Genomic DNA, 16,939 nt, shown 5'->3' with positions numbered 1-16,939 from the left:
AGTAGTATTTGTAAAAGTAGCTGTGGTAGTAGTGTTTGCAGTGACATACATATATTACCTTTTTATTAGTTAATTTTTTTTATAAGTATTCTATGAATGTTCCAACTTAATACCAAAATCTATTAATGAGATACTCCCTTTTAATGATTTGCATGTACATAGTGTGTTTTGATTTAGTTCAAACTCTCCTGAAATTTTCTGTCAAATTTTCACTTTTATACGCGTAGCCTTAACTGTACTAGTATCATAATAGTAGTGGTAGTAGTAGGAACAGCAGTAGCAGCAATAGTGTTATTAATACTGGTAGTAGCAGTATTATCAGGTACGTTTTGCCTTTTTGACCCGTTGATCATCTCTCTTATCATCTCCTGAAAGTACCAAATTAGTACACGCAGTCATTCCTAAGTTTGGGTGAAATCCCAAAACGCATAATTACTTAAACTTTCAAAACTGCTGAAGAAATAGGTGTCTCAAAATTTAGTCTAGATGTTTGTTTTGGGAAATAATGGGTGTGTGTGTGGGGGGAGGTGGTTACCGTCAAATCACTTTTCACTTTAAAAGAGTACTATAACTTCCAATTTCAAATCAAATGAGCCCCATCTGAAGTTTATACGACCACCTATCCATAAAAATCTTACAAGTCCCCAGGGCGTAACTTGCAACCCTACCCCATCTATTTAATATTGGATGTTTTACCCCTACAAGTGAACATTCATTAAATAGAAATAAATGGTTTATTGTATTCTTTTTAGTTGTTTTGGAAAAATTTGTATATTCTTCAATTCACTATACATTTCGAACATTGGTGCTTCAGATGTGTATTGACAAGCATTAAAAACAATTATACTTTGACTTCATTGGACTCGCCTCAGCTGCTCTGTTCACCATGGTCAGAATTAGATGATGGCTCCACTCCCAAGGACTCGACAACCAAAAGGGAATATGGCGCCGTCTTCTGGATGATTTGTGTGTAAAAAAATACCCATAGCTGATATATTTTTCGAATATCTGATAATAACATTGACTCCCATATCGGCCAGGTAATATTTGCCGGCCGATATATCTGTTGGGCCCTAGTCATAACCACGAAAATTGAATATTTACATAACTCTTTCTTTGAAATAAGCAAATAAATCTTCTTCTTTAGCATTTATTTCACTCTGCTATGATATCTCCACCCCAGCCCCTCAGAACACGAAAAAAAAAGACATACCCAATCAAATATAGAATGAGTTTACAGAATTAAAAAAATTGACGCTGTTGGACATTTCATATTACTTTTTACCTGTAGTACCTGTCTATCAAGAAATACGCCCACCCACCCGCCTGATGACATTAACCGTGAAGCCCCAGACCCATAATTTTGCCAAATGCTTATTGTTCACAAACTGGTTACTTAGTAAAAAGGACGAAATGTTTTGATCTTGGCTCTGTACTCGTCTTGAAACCTTCATAGATCATTTCTGGAGACAACAGATGATCATAATTTTTTTGGGAGGGGTTGTTTCATGGGTGACCTATGGAAGAGTGTTTTTTTTGCGCCTGGTCAGTTTGAAACTTTTATCCCCGAGTCCCCAGTCAAGCAGCAGACTGTTCTTCTTTTTAACTTAACTTCAACTATGGCAATCACTGGTCAAACAAGGGCAATTGGTAATTGTATCAAACCAAGGATCCTAGAAGATCGGGAGAGGGCTCATTGGAAGAAAATTTAAAGTTTAAGTTTTTTTTAAGTGACTACTATACGAACTATGAGGGAACTATGACTATGACTACATGGGAACTATGAAGAATTAGTCAAGAAGTCCCATAAACTCGTTTAGCTTTTTTCTGAGGTTTAGAAAATTAGGCCACTGAAACGTAATCCTTTTGGCATCTCACTCCCCTCCCTACACAACAATCTACCACCTCTCCATAATAATAGACCCCTTTATTGTTAAGCAAATCACTTCAGGTCAATAAAGGATTAAAATAAATGTAAGAAACTTTTTGGGCAATAAGAACGGTGGTGTCACCTTGCAGCACTGTTGTGGACATTACCCGCAATTTTTCACGTAAAACTCCTGCCATACTACTTGATCCCTGCTGATATGAAATTCTTTTCCACAATATTCGTGCCACTGGAAATTTCCCCAGACAATCTCCCTCCCGCCTCCCCTTATAAAGAAAGCTCCCCTGCTAAAAATGTCCGTAAGTTTCCCAATAACAAATGCTATTTGTAAGCAGTATATTGATTACAAAACTTAAAAAGACATTTAAAGTTCTAGTATGAGGTTCTCCGATTGTTTTGTAGCTAGGGAGTTAGGGAGATACCTCAAAGGGTGCGTTTTAATGCCAAAACATCCCAGCTCTCATTGAGTCTTTCAGATAAATTAAATAAAAAATAAGTTTTTTCGACTTAAGGTTAAGGTGTTTTTGTTGATTGAAATGTATCGGGTAATATTTTATTTGACGAAAATGAGACAAAGAGGCTTAATCGTAAAATGAAAATTTTGCTTTATTTTATTCCATTGTGCAGGTATCTGCCAATGCATTTTTGTGGTCTTATATGAATATATTCAAATTTGCACTTGAAAATAGTTTGACAAATATTATTTTTCAAAAAACTTGATAAATAGCCTTAGAAGCAGAATTACACTTCTTTGTAGATTTTATAATCCATATTTATAGTGTATATGTTCCTTTATAAATTAAGAGATAAAATTGGTTGTTATGACCCGAACTGCCTATCAAAAATTTGTAACGTAGAATATTAATTTACTAAAACACTATATTCAAACAGCATTACTGAATTCGTTTTGTGCAGATAAAGTCAAAAGGTTTTGTTCGCCTTTAGAATGAGTTGTTTTTAATATATAGCTAGAAGATACATTCTTAGACCACACTGGCTATACATGAAGTATGAAAACAAAGAAAAGAAAGGATATAATAATTGAAAAATAAAATCAAATAGGTGAGAAGGACGAGGATTTTGTCAGCCAGTAGTAAATTATGAAAACGAAAAACAAGCCGATATTTCTACAAGGACCTCCGCCCAGTCGTCCTCAGTGCTCAGAAAAAAAACCACAAAATCTACCTTTCGAAGTGAACTCTACAAGAAGAGAAAAGATACTGAATCAAAGAAACCAGCCCAATCGGATTGAAAAACTATTCTTTGCTTTGCAATAGACTTTGCATGTCTGCAACCTCGATTTTCATTTGATGTGCCGACAGGTTGTCTTAAATTTGACTGGGGGAAAATATTGATTGAGTCTTTTAATACTATTATAAATTGGGCATAACGAAATTTCTCTTGTATCTCTATTTATTGCAAGACTTCTATTTACAAGGCCGTATCCAGGCCGGTTACCCGGTTTACCCCCCCCCCCCCCCCGAAATTTTTGATCGAGTCGAAAATTAAGTCGAAAATTAGTAAAACCTAGGTAAAAATCAGTAAAATTAATCGAAAACTGAGTCAAAAATTAGTAAACCCCCCCGAAAAAAAATCCTGGATCCGCCCTTGTCTATTTATATGTTTTTTTCATCTCAATTGCCTCTCTAAGGATCATGGTAGGCCGCTTGCAGTAGATAGTAAAGTTTCCTTTTCAAAAACAACTATATGATACGGTTTACAAAAGTACGGAGGGCCAAAATCGAATCAAAATCGTTATTTTTATTTTCAAATCTCAGGGACTTGTCTATTGATGTTTTGTGTTCATGCAATCGTTCCCCCAGTTGTTGGTGGGTCCTACCAATGCAAAACTTCCCACATGAACATGGGATTCTGTGACACCGCTACCAAGTATTTTGTCAGTTTTATCCTTTCTTGAGTTGAAAAAATATTCAACTTTTTGTTCAGTTTTGAAAGAAACGGATTTTTTTAATGTTTGCCACTGAGTTTCGAGACGTATGGTATTGTGGTGAAAGTTTTGTTTTCAATTGCCGGAGCAACTGAATCAAGGGAGAAGGGCTTCTTATTTTCCTGTTTTATGTTTTTGAATCGTCTATCTATGATATTTTCAATAAGTTTAATTGGTTAACCCAATGTTATGCATCAATGCCTAACTTTCAAGAACCATGTTACCATTACTACTCTTTACGCAAACAACTGTGAAACTGTGTCATTTGTTGCACTCTAAAGATATGCGTCGCTTTTCATAATCAAATTTAACAAAATGAAATATAGAAAAACGGGTCTAAAATATACTTAGAATTGACGCTGCTAAAAGTAAAAGGACGCCCACATAACTGTATAACCAAACTCAGTAGAACTGCATAAACTTCATCACTGAGGCTAATCATAGTCTTTGAATTAATTCTTATTTAAAACTTTATGTTTTTTTTAACCTTAACGAAAAATTTTACTGTTCTCTTGAACCTCACCATTGCTTGCACGTCCCTCTCCGTAGCTGATTTTTGTACCCTCAAATGCATTGGAAACAAATAATAGGCTTACAGTGCATTGTTACTTACTGGTCCTCCTTTGTCTTATAATTATATTTATTTTCCTTTTTTGTCTTCTACAACACTAAAGTTGCCAACCCCTTACAATTCTTTTTAATGGTGTGGGTACGAACGAGAAAATCATATATAAAAGATGTATATGTCAATGCTTTAATATGCAATCTAATGATTTAAAAATTTAGGTGATTTTGATCTTAAAATGATTTTGTATTTTAAACAGTTCTTTTATTTTTATTTTTTTTAAAGTACACGTTTACAATATTTGCAGATAAACTACTCTTAATCCTTCTGTAGTTTGAAAGGGTTTGAACAAGTTCAGTTTTTGAAGGGGCAACATAGGTCTGATTTACTTGTATTAGAAAGGTTTGTTTGCGACTCTTGATCACACATTTTCCCTTCAGCATCTTGTTGGCAAAAGCACTAGTATCTTTTTTGTGGATTAAAATTAATAAAATAGCTGGGTTTGAACAATTTCAGTTGTTGCTGGGCAATGTAGCTCTGCTCTACATATATTAAAAGGGTTTCTTTGCAACTCTTGATCACACGTTTTCCTCTCAGCATCTTGATGGCAAAAGTACAGGTATCTTTTTTGTGGTTTAAAATTAATAGAATTATATTGATTGTTTTTATTTTTTTGTTTTTTGCCATTGAATTTTTTTTTGCCATTGAATTGTTTTTATTTTTATGAAAGAAATGAGCGAAGTTGAAAGTTAAAACGAAGGTAATACAACAAAGATTTATCAGGCAAAATATACAAAAATATATCTGTGCAAAACAGATCCAAATCAACCGAGTCTTGATATTTCCTTAGATTTACGGAATATGTTTACGGACAATATTTAGTGTTTTACAGATAACACATAATTGATGCAACAAAACACGATTAGAAATAGATCAATCAATCAATTTATATAGGAGGAACAGAAAAAATTGCAAAACTTTAGACCCCCCACAAAGGCTCTTTGGCCCGTGAGAGTGGGAAACTAAGCATAACACTAAATAATACCAGTAAAATCAACCAGAAGGACAAGAAGAAGAAGAAAAAAAGAAAAAATAATTAAACAACAACAACAAAAACTACCATGCCAATTAAAATAAATGAATTCAACAAATTGGAAAGGAAAGATAAAGGGGAAAAAGAGAAGGGAGGAGAGAACTAACTGTCTATGCATAATAGGTGGTCGGTTAGCTCTTTTTTAAATTGTCCATAGGAATGACATAGCCGAATTTTAACGGGTAGGGAACTCCATATGATATGGAGGCACAACATAATACTGGGTTAAAATCTGGTCTTATGGTTTTGGCTTTATGAATAAAAATATCCATATCATTTCTGAGAGTAAAAGAAACACAAGATTCCATTCCTACTTCAGAATTTAAAAGATGTAATTGTTTGAAGAAGTTAGGGAGGAGTCCATGAAAATACTCAAAATAAAACAATAGGACAGAAAAGTCCTGCTGACCCAAAAGAACTCGAACAACTCCAGTTTTCAGTAAAAAGACTGGTTTTAAAGAATTCAGTCAACGTAGGGAAATGATACGAGTCACCATATCTTATCCAGTGTTCCAGATACACATTGCCAAAGCTAAAAAGTTATAATTCTCGCTCGCCTTATATTTTAACTTCGCTTCTTACTTTCATTAAAAAAAACCACTTGGTCCATTTACATTAGTTTTGTTCAAATAGATAGATCTGAATGTAATGAATTGGCCAGTTCAAGAATGATAATAATAATTTTTTTAAACTTATTTTACGTCTAATACTTATATCTACGTCTCTTTTTATTTTTATATTATGAAATATTCTTTGACAGTGCCGTAATAAAGTAAAATATAGCACAAAAATATAGCTTTTAAATGCAGTTACAGAACGCTTCCATTCTTAGTATTCTGATTCCTATTGGAAATGAACACTATATTAACAAGCTTCTTTTTTAATATGGTAGAACAAAATAAAAGGCCAAAGAAGAGGTCACTTGAGACATTCAGTTGAGGAGAGTAGTGAAGCAAACCCTCTTCCCTTGACGGTAGGGGTGGGGTGTCTCTATGCAAATCAGGCTCATTGTTTTACTAGCTTGTTTAAAAAAAGAAATGAATATAAAACGACAAACGGGTCTATGGCCCGTAAATGAAAGCGAAGAGAAACAACAAAAATCCAACGAATATTTCGCCCCTATATAACTAGGCGTCTCCAGCGTAAAAAAAAAAAAAAAAAAAACTAAAAAATTTTAACTAAAAAATGTATTTATATGTAACTAAAACAGAGTAACATAAAATGTATAATATGCAATTACTTATATTTACAATTTGCAGCTACCTTCATCAAACCACGAAAGAAATATACATACATATATATATATATATATATATATATATATATATATATATATATATATATATATATATATATATATATATATATATATATATATATATATATATATATATATATATATATATATATATATATATATATATATATATATATATATATATATATATATATATATATATATATATATATATATATATATATATATATATATATATATATATATATATATACCGATTGCCGTCGTCCTCGCAGAAAATCTCTCACTAATAGCAGCATGTTTTTTCCAGCTCCCATCTCTTTTAGATTTTTCGGTGCAATGAGGTGTTCTATAAGGTCGAATGCTTTCCTGTAGTCAGCCAAAAGTAAATCGATAACACTGTTTGGGCTGTCCAGCCACTCAACTATCAAATGGTACATCCGAACTAGGTATATGGCCGTGCTACTGCCTCGTATACAGCCATATTGTTAAGTGATACCAAAGTCGCTCACCTTGCTCTTCACTAATGGTACCTAAATTTTTGGAAAATGGTTCTTATGGCTATTCAAATGGTTGCCCTCTGATCATTTTAGACTCTTAAAAAGGGCGCTAGAACTTTCAACTTCCAATCAAATGAGTAGCCTCTAAAGTTTATAATACCACTCATTTTATAAAAAGTCTTAGTTGTTACAATGGGAAACTTGCATAACTTATAGCCCTTGCCTGGAGGGGTGGTGGGGGTTTAGCTATCTCAAAGTTTCAACAGGATGCATTTGGGGGGACAAGGGTGGGGTTGGTTTCCCTTTCATAAGTAGTTACTCCTAAGAAAGAAACTAAAACTTCCCAGGAGGCAAATATATACTATATGAAATGATTCATATAATAATTTCATGTAAATGGTCATGTAAATATTAAACTTGAATGTATATGTTACAAACAAGATTTCTGAAACGTGTTAGAATCTAGTTTACAAGGGTAACATAGTATTCAGCTTTGCGGTTACCCAAAACTATTTACCTTAAAAAATTATATACATTATTTTAGCTCTTCCTCTTTAAGTTAAGAAATTTCCTAATATTTGTTGTAGTATTTCCTTTCCTTCACTTATGGTTTATTTCCCACGGTGTGCTTTTCTTGTCGTCTAAGGTTTCATTTTGGCTCTTTTTTAAATCAGAATAATTAGTTTAAAAGCTAATATAAGCATCAGCGTGAGAGAGAGAAGAGGGATCGAAAATTAAATTAATTGTTAAAACCTATCGAAAGATATGCGGTTTTTTTTAACTCTATAGACTTTTAAAACTTCTTGAAAGATGTATTTTTTGTTTTGATTTTTTGTTTTTGAGTCTTGATGTTTTATTTTTGTATTTTTTTTTACTGTAGACTTTTCAATTTTCAGGTCACTTTTCACCACAGGTATTTGGATTACAGCTACAGGGAAATAAGTCACTAGTCGTTTCAAGGGATCCATCTACGAATCGTTTCTCAAATGAACGTGCACCAGAATCTGAAGGAAAAGGCTTGAAAGATGAGAAAACGGGCTTGAAAAGTTGCCTGCAAAGTAAACAGTATAGAAAATTGGAAGAACATCAAAGGACGCTTAAAGGAAAAAATACACATAAATGTGAGGTATGTGACAAGACCTTTTCTCAAGCACACCATCTGAACAGGCATCAAAGAGTGCATACAGGTGAGAAACCTTTTAAATGTGAAGTATGTGACAAGACCTTTTCTCAAGCAGCAAATTTGAACGCACATCAAAGAATGCATACGGGTGAAAAACCGTTTAAATGTGATGTATGTGACAAGACCTTTTCTCACGCAACAAATTTAAACGCCCACCAAAGAATGCATACGGGTGAAAAACCGTTTAAATGTGTTGTGTGTGACAAAACCTTTGCTCGAGCAGTGTATTTAACAAGACATCATTTCAAACATCACCCATATCAAAGAATGCATACGAGTGAGAAACCGTTTAAATGCGATGTATGTGACAAAACCTTTTCTCAAGCGACCACTTTGAACACACATCAAAGAGTGCATAAAACTTTTAAATGTGATGTATGTGACAAAACTTTTTCTCAAGCAAATCATTTAAACCGGCACCAAAGAGCACATACAGGTGAGAAGCCTTTTAAATGTGAGGTATGTGACAAGACCTTTTATCGAGCAGAATATTTGAAGACACATCAAAGAGTACATACAGGTGAGAAGCCGCTTAAATGTGATGTATGTAAAATATGCTTTTCTCAATCAGGCAGTTTGAACATGCACCAAAGAATGCATACGGGTGAAAAACCGTTTAAATGTGTTGTGTGTGACCAAACCTTTTCTCAAGCAGTGAATTTGGCAAGACATTACATCAGACATCACCCTCATCAAAGAATGCATACGGGTGAGTAGCCAATCAAATGTTATGTATGAGAGAAGTGTTTTTCGCAAATGTGCAGTTTGAATACACATCAAAGACATCATACAGGTGGAGAAACCTTTCAAACGGGATGTTTGTAGAAAAAAAGAGGGCCTGCCGGAGTTTAAGAGGATTGTTATAACACAAGCTGTATCCTCATTGGTTTGTGGTTATTATTTTCACAACCAATTAGTAAGATATCGAATTAGTTTTGTTCAGTGTTTTTTATATATGTTTAGTTTCTCTAAGAAAGTCATCATCATCCTGTGGAAAGTAGTTATGCAAATTTTATTTATTGTTATGTATGTAAGAAATGCTTGTATAAGACAAGGTCATTGGATGAGCGCTAGAGTTCATACAAGTGATAAACAGCAAAAAAGACGATTTATGTAAAGAGTGCTTGCCTTGACTGGACTATTTGTATAAAAATCAACGAGTGTATACAGGTGAGACACCAATTAAATGTCATTTTTGCAAAAGAGTGTTTTCGTTTAAGTCAGCTCTGAATTAAGATCTAACAGTCCATTCTAGGAAAAGGCTCTTGTTTATAGATTGCAACAAGAACTTATGGTACAATAGGGATTTTTATTGAAAGAAGAAAACTTGAAAGATTAAGAATTAAAGCGGTTCCACGTTGGTTAATTCTCGTATTTAAATTAGCACTTTGGATGTGTATATAGTTTTCTGATAATACCGTTTTATTGCATGTGAAGCTTGTCTTTTCAGCCAATGACCGATATGGAACTACATGAGCAGAAAAAGGCAAATGCCAAATTTTCAATAAAATCTCCTTAAATGGATAATCTCAAAAGAAACAGAAGTCTACGTTGTCTACAGCTGGAATGCATAAAAGTCAGGATTTTGAAGCCACTAAATATTTACCCAAGAAAGCAAGATATAATTAGTTGACATTAGTTTCATTTAGTTTGTTGTTTATCTGATTGCAATAAATATTTTAGTGGCTGCCTAAAATCGGCTCTTTTGGTAGTTTTCTTGGGCCAAACAAAAAGCCAGACGTTCACAAATTGAGTTGCAGAGATTAGTGGGACTGTAGAAAGGAATTTAAACGGATTTCAATTAAAAATCAGGCTTGGAACTTCAAAACTATATACCCAAGTTCCAATGGAATATGTTACATTGTCGTTACATTTACGTCTTAAAATGTATTTATATAATTTACTGGTTTAATAAAATTCTTTGGGCCCAAGTGATCCGTAAATAATTGCTTATACAAGTTAATTAGACCTATGTTCTAAGTTCTAACAAGTTCAGTTCAGAGGAGAATTTTCGATAAGAATAAAAATGTAGGCGATATGAAATTCCTAGAAAAACATACTTAGACAAGGTATTTCAGAATGGTTTCACCACTATAATCTGGATCCCATTGCTTTATTTTATAAGAAACTGATTAAACTAGGCAGTTAAGTAGTGGACCTTACTCAAGTATATAGGCGCGTGTACTAACAAGGAGGGTGGGCTTTATAAGGCTGTTTTCTCAAAGAGGATCTCTATATAAGAATAACCTAATCTTCAACATTAAAGGAAAACACAAGACCTGGTTATCCTTAAATACCAAGACTCCGCACGAAAAGTGGCCGATTTTGCGTGTTTACTTCTCTCTTCTTCTTCACTATGATAATTGGAGAGGACAAATAATTGTGGACTCTTAGAAGCTTACAGAAGATTCAGCATTAGAATCTTGCTAAATAAGTTTGTGTAGTCAATTTTTTGGTGGAATTCATGATGTTTTAACTTTTTTTTCATGACATTTCAAAGAAAAGCTCAAAAGATTTTCTTTGGATTCTGATTTGATCGTTGATTTATTTAAATTAAATTTTGTCGGATTTATGCTAGACTGAGTATTAACTTAGTTGCATCTTTCTTATGCATTTTATTCTTTGGGGTCATTGTCTTTTTTTTTCGTAGTACAGACAAGTTGTTCGAGTTTGTACACTTCATTTTACCTGTATTTTTACGATCAGTGCAAGCTATTTTTTACGTTCGTAGAAGATCCGTAAAAACTTTTGATATGATGGAACAACATTTTAAATGACTTATTTCAGTTCAGGAGGGTTGAACAATTAGCCTTTTATCATCATTTGTGTTAGGTGAACAACAGCTCAACAATGGTATGATTTATGAAAAACTATTGTAATTTGTATTAGTAAATCTAATCTGTATGTGTAATGTATCGTGTGTCATAATTAGGTAAAATCGTTTTATGGCAAAAATTTATTGTATTCACAGTTTTTTTTCCTATTAATCTTATTTTTCATATTGTTACTTTTTTGAAATTGTTTAAATTTAAATTATAATAAATATGAAGATTATATCAGATTTCTAATGGATAGGCAATCTATTAATGGTGAAATTTTTTGTAGGGTGGATGCAAAATTCTGTCCTCACTTTAGATAATCCAACTTTCTTGAGCATTTTCTTTCTGTTTTTTGCAGGCGCATTTTTTAGTAATGCAGACCCATTTTCCAAGATTCTGCTCTTTATATTATTTATATTTTTTTAAATATAAGCTTTTTTATAGCTCATTTCAGATTTGTTCTCATTCTTTTTTAAATAATATATTTTAAGTGGCTTGTTTCAGTTATCAGGGTTGAACTATAAGCCTGGTTTTTTGAATGAGTTGTGCTTCATAATGGGAGGCTTCACAAAAAACTGTTGTAATTTTTATTAATCAACCTGATATGCTGGTATAATTTGTATAGTGTTATAATTAGATGCGTTCCTTCCCGGGGAGGAAAAAGTCATAGGCTGGTCCTTATTATTGTCCTTTATGTGGAGGTTTAGATGAGGGTGTATATCACTTGATGTGTGAATGTGAGGAGCTGAGTGATTGGAAACTTGAAGTATTTGGTAGGGGAGATTGTGATTTTGAGTGGTTGGTGAGAGTGTGTGCGGATGAGTGTTTTATGGGTTTCTGGCGATGGATCGTAGAAGTAGATTTCTGTAGGATTACGTTAGGGTTTGTGCAACTTCTTTTAACTTGTTCTTTGTTTATATTTTTGGCCATGGCCTATGGGCTTTTTGCGCAAATAAATTCTATTCTAGTTCTATACTTCGTGAAATTTTCACCTGAATGCTATTAGACTTATAAGTAGTTGCAATAAAAGTAGTATTTGGAGCAATAGTAATAATAATAATAATATAGTGCAAAACAGATAGGCCACAGGGCCTCTACAAAAATCTTTTAAATTAACAAAAGTTATGGGACAATAGTAATAGTAAAATTAATAAATTTAGCAGTGTTGGTAGTATTAGTAGTAGCGTGCAAATATTGCCTTTTGGTCAGTTTTGGTCAGTTGATCTCCCCTTTAAGCATTCTCTGTGAGTTCCAACTAAATACACGAATCAGTTCTTAGATACGCTCTTTTAACAATCTAAATGCAAATACTGTCTTTTGTTAAATCAAATTTGCCATCGATAATGTCTCAAATTTTACCTTCATAGACTTAGCCTAAATAATACTAGTATCTCAGTAGCTGCGGTGGTAGCAGGGGAAGTAGTTGCTGTATTAGTGATGTATAAATAGTTGTAGTAACAGTAGTAGCAGCAGTACCAAAGCAATAGTAGCATGTGCATTTTGCCTTTTGGTCAGTTGAGCATCCCTTTTATGATGCCCCGGTAGTTACACCTTGACGCGGTAAGCTGTTCCAAAAATATTGCTTATATGTCCTTTTGACCCCCCTTTGAAGAGTTTTTCATCTTAATTCTCTTAGCCCTACAAGTTATCGCAATTTAAATAGTAGTTGGAGTAGTTTAGTAGCAGTAGTAGTATTAATAAAAGTAATGGAGGTAGTATTGTTAGCGTTGACATGCATATATTTCCTGTTTATTAATTGATATTCCCCTTTAAGTATTCTATGAACGTTCCAACTTAATGCCAAAATATATCAAAGAGATACTCTCTTTTGATGATCTGCATGCACATAGTGTATTTTGATTTAATTCAAATTTTCCTTGAATTTTCTGTCACCTTCATACGCGTAGCCTTAACTGTGCTAATATTATAATAGTAGTGGCAGTAGTAGGAACAGTAGTAGCAGTAATAGTGTTATTAATATTGGTACTAGCAGTATTATTAATAGCAGTAGCAGCAGGTGTATTTTGCCCTTTGGTCAGCTGAACACCCCATGTATGATGCCCCAGAAAATTGTGCTTTTGATACGGTAAGCCGTTGCAAAAATTTTGCTGATACGCCCGCATCAGCAATCTGTATGCACATAGTTTGTTTTGCTTTAGTTCAACTTTCCTCTCACTGTTTCCTCAGATGTTTATTTCAATATTTTCAGCATTAGTAGTACTCGCTACGGAAGCAGTAGTTTTAGTGATAGTAGTAGTAGTAGCCTGCAAATATTGTGTTTTTGGTCAGTTGATCATTTCTTATCATCTACTGAAAGTGCCAAATTAGTATACTCAGTCATTCCTGAGTTACGCCTTTTTGACAACCCATATACACATAACGTGTTTCGATTTAGTTCAACGCTCCCCTAAATATTTCCGGAAAGACTCGCCTGAATGCCCTTCGCATTTTGGGAGAGCAGAAGTCAAACATGCATACCCTTTTCAATAATATATACGACATATAAATAATGAACGAATTGTCTAACTTACAGGCCTTGTCCTAAGGGCCGTAGGCGGGGGGGGGGGTGACATCTTCAAACGCACAAATACTGAACCTTTCATAAAGGCTGACAAAAATAGATGTCTCAAAATGTATTTTAGATGTTTTTTTTTTAATAATGGGTGTTGGGGGGGGGGGGACTGATTACCCTCAAATCACTTTTCATTTAAAAAGGGCACTATAACTTCCAATTTCAAATCAAATGAGCCTCATTTGAAATTTATACGACCACCCATTCCATACAAATCTTATATGTCCCCTAAGCATAACTTACAACCCTACCTCATCATGTAATATTGGATCCCCCCCCCATAAGTGAACATTTACTAAATAGAAATAAACGGTTTATTGTATTCTTTTTAGTTGTTATGGAAAAATTTGTATTTTCTTGAATTCACTATACATTTCGAACATTGGTACTTCAGGTTTGTATTGACAGGTATTAATAACAATTATGCTTTGACTTCATTTGACTCGCCTCTGCTGCTCTGTCCACCATGCTCAGATTTAGATGATGGCTCCACTCCCAAGGAATGGCCAACCAAAAATTATCTAAGAAAATCTGGTGCCATCTTCTGGTTGATTTGTGCGTAAAAAGACAGATATTTCATAATTTTTCCAATATCCGATAATGACACTGACTCTTATATCGGCCAGATAATATTGGCCGGCCGATATATCGATTGGGCCCTAGTTATAACCAAGAAAATTTAAAGTAATACTCTTTATTAAAAAAAAATTTAAACAAAATCTCTTTAAATTTAACATAACTATTTGAAATAAGCAAATAAATCTTCTTCTTTAGCCTTTATTTCACTCTGCTATGATAACTCCCCCCAGCCTTCCAGAATACGAAAAAAAGAATTAAAAAATAAAGACATACCCAATCAAATACAGAATGAGTTTATAGAAATAAAAAACTGACACTGTTGTACATTATACATTATTTTTTACCTGTAGTACCTATCTACCATGAAATATGCCCCCCGTCCCCAGATGACTTGACCCGTGGTGCCCCTGACCCATAAGTTTGCTAAATGTCCATTGTTCACAAAGTGGCTACTTAGTAAAAAGGACGAACAGTTTTTTATCTTGGCTCTTAACTCACCTTGAAGCTTTCATAGATTATTTCTTGAGCCAACAGAGGATCACAATTTTATTAGGACATATTTTTTCATGGGTGCCCTAAGGAAGGGTGGATTTTGTACCTGATCAGTTTGAAACTTTTATCCCTGAGTCTCCGGGTCAAGCACACTGTTCTTCTTTTTAACTCAACTTCAACTATGGCAATCACTGGTAAAACAAGGGAAATTTGTTTAAGTCCCTTTTTAAGTTATCACTATTATAATAAAGCCATAAACTGAAAACATTCGTAGGTACTATGAAACATTAAACAAAAACTCGTTTAGCTTTCATCTGAGGCTTAGAAAATCAGGCCACTGAAACGTAATTCTTTTGGTATCTTACTGCCTCTCTATACAACAATCTACCGCCCCTCCATAATAATATAACCCCTCCATAATAATAGATCACTGCATTATTAAGCAAATCACTTCCGATCAATAAAGGATTAAAATAAACGCAAGAAACATCTTTGTGCAATAAGAATGGTGGTGTCACCTTGCAGCACCGTTGTGGACATTACTCGCAATTTTTCACGGAAAAATCTTGCCATACTACTTGATCCTTGCTGATAGGAAATTCTTCCCAAAAATTTTCGTCCCAATGAAAATTCCCCCAGACGATCTCCCTCCCTCCGCTAAAAATTTCCGTAAGTTTCCCAATAACAAACACTATCTTTAAGCAGTGAATAGATTACAAAACTGAAAAAGGCATTTAAACTTCTGTTATGAGGTTCTATGATTGTTCTGTAGTTAGGGAGGGAGGGAGATACCTTTAAAGGTGCATTTTAATGCCAAAACACCCCAGCCTTCATTGAGCCTTTAGATACATTAAATTAAAAAAAAAACAGTTGAGGTGTTGTTTTGATTTAAATGTATCGGATAAAATTTCCTTGGACAAAAATGAGACAAAGGGGCATAATCGTAAAATGGAACTTTTTCTTCATCTCATTCCAATGTGCAGGTGTTTGCCAAACTATTTTTGTGGTCTTACATGAACATATTCAAATTTTCACTTGAAAATAGTTTGGCGAATTAAGAAAAGCTTGATAATAAGCATTAGAAGTAGAATTTTACCTCTTTGTATATTTTGCAATCCATATTTATAATGCATGTTTCTTTATAAATTTTGAGTTAAACCAGTCTGTTATTTTGATTTCAAGTTGAATTTGAAATAAAAAGAAAATTGACTGTTATGATCTAAACTGCCTATAAGAAATTTTTAGTGTAGAATATTAAATTACTAAAACACTAGATTCGAACAGAAATACTAAATTCGTTTTGGGCAGATAAAGTAAAATAATATTTGTTTGTTTTTAGAACGAGTTTTTCGAATACATAGCTAGAAGATAAATTCTAAGACGACACTGGCTATACAAGACGTATGAAAACAAAGAAAAGAAAGGATATGATAAATGAAAAGTAAATCAAATAGGTGAGGAGAACGAAGATTTTGTCAGCCAGTAGCAAAATATGAAAACGAGAAACAAGCAGATATTTCGACCAGGACCTCCGCCCAGTCGTCCTCAGTGCTCAGAAAAAACAAAACAAAAAACTAAATATAACCTTTTTGAAGTGAGCTCTACAAGAAAAGAAAAGATACTAAATCAAAGAAACCAGCCAGAAATAAATGAAAGACGATTCATTAATCGGATTGTATGAGTATTCTTTGATTTGCAATAGATTTCACCTGTCTGCTGCCTCGATTTTTTGTTATGTAAGTTTTAATAGTAGTAATTAAGGATTATTGAACTATAAGTTTTGACGTCTCAAAGCTTTGTTTCCATGGCACAATCAGACCTGGTTTAAGAGATACGAATACTTATAGGCTAGCAGGGGTTAGAAACATTCTTCTAAGCTGTGGCGATGACAACTTTTGGTGTTTGCAGGGATGAAAAAACGTGGCCTCTTCTTCTCGGGCTATCTGGAGATCAGATTCCTTTGGCAGCATCTACCTTGGAGACTTACGAACTAATTACCTATTATTAAACTAGACGCAGACATATAAATGAAATAGACACAG

At 33.7% G+C, this 16,939-nt stretch overlaps 1 protein-coding gene across 1 annotated transcript in view; it reads left to right on the top strand.

Annotated features, from left to right (window-relative positions):
• Nucleotides 1–16,939, top strand: part of LOC148940918 (uncharacterized) — a 68,093-nt gene that overhangs the window by 36,021 nt on the left and 15,133 nt on the right. Inside the window, exon 5 of the mRNA XM_089105108.1 lies at nt 8,149–9,062. Within this exon, the coding sequence (XP_088961234.1) occupies nt 8,149–9,062 (914 nt within the window). The remainder of the gene's footprint in view (nt 1–8,148; nt 9,063–16,939) is intronic.

Source organism: Artemia sp. Qi Xiang Cuo, chromosome 19, assembly GCF_049724085.1.
Source record: "Artemia sp. Qi Xiang Cuo chromosome 19, ASM4972408v1, whole genome shotgun sequence".
Classification (NCBI taxonomy): Eukaryota; Metazoa; Arthropoda; class Branchiopoda; order Anostraca; family Artemiidae; genus Artemia; species Artemia sp. Qi Xiang Cuo.
This window is presented reverse-complemented; position numbering and strand designations above follow the sequence as displayed.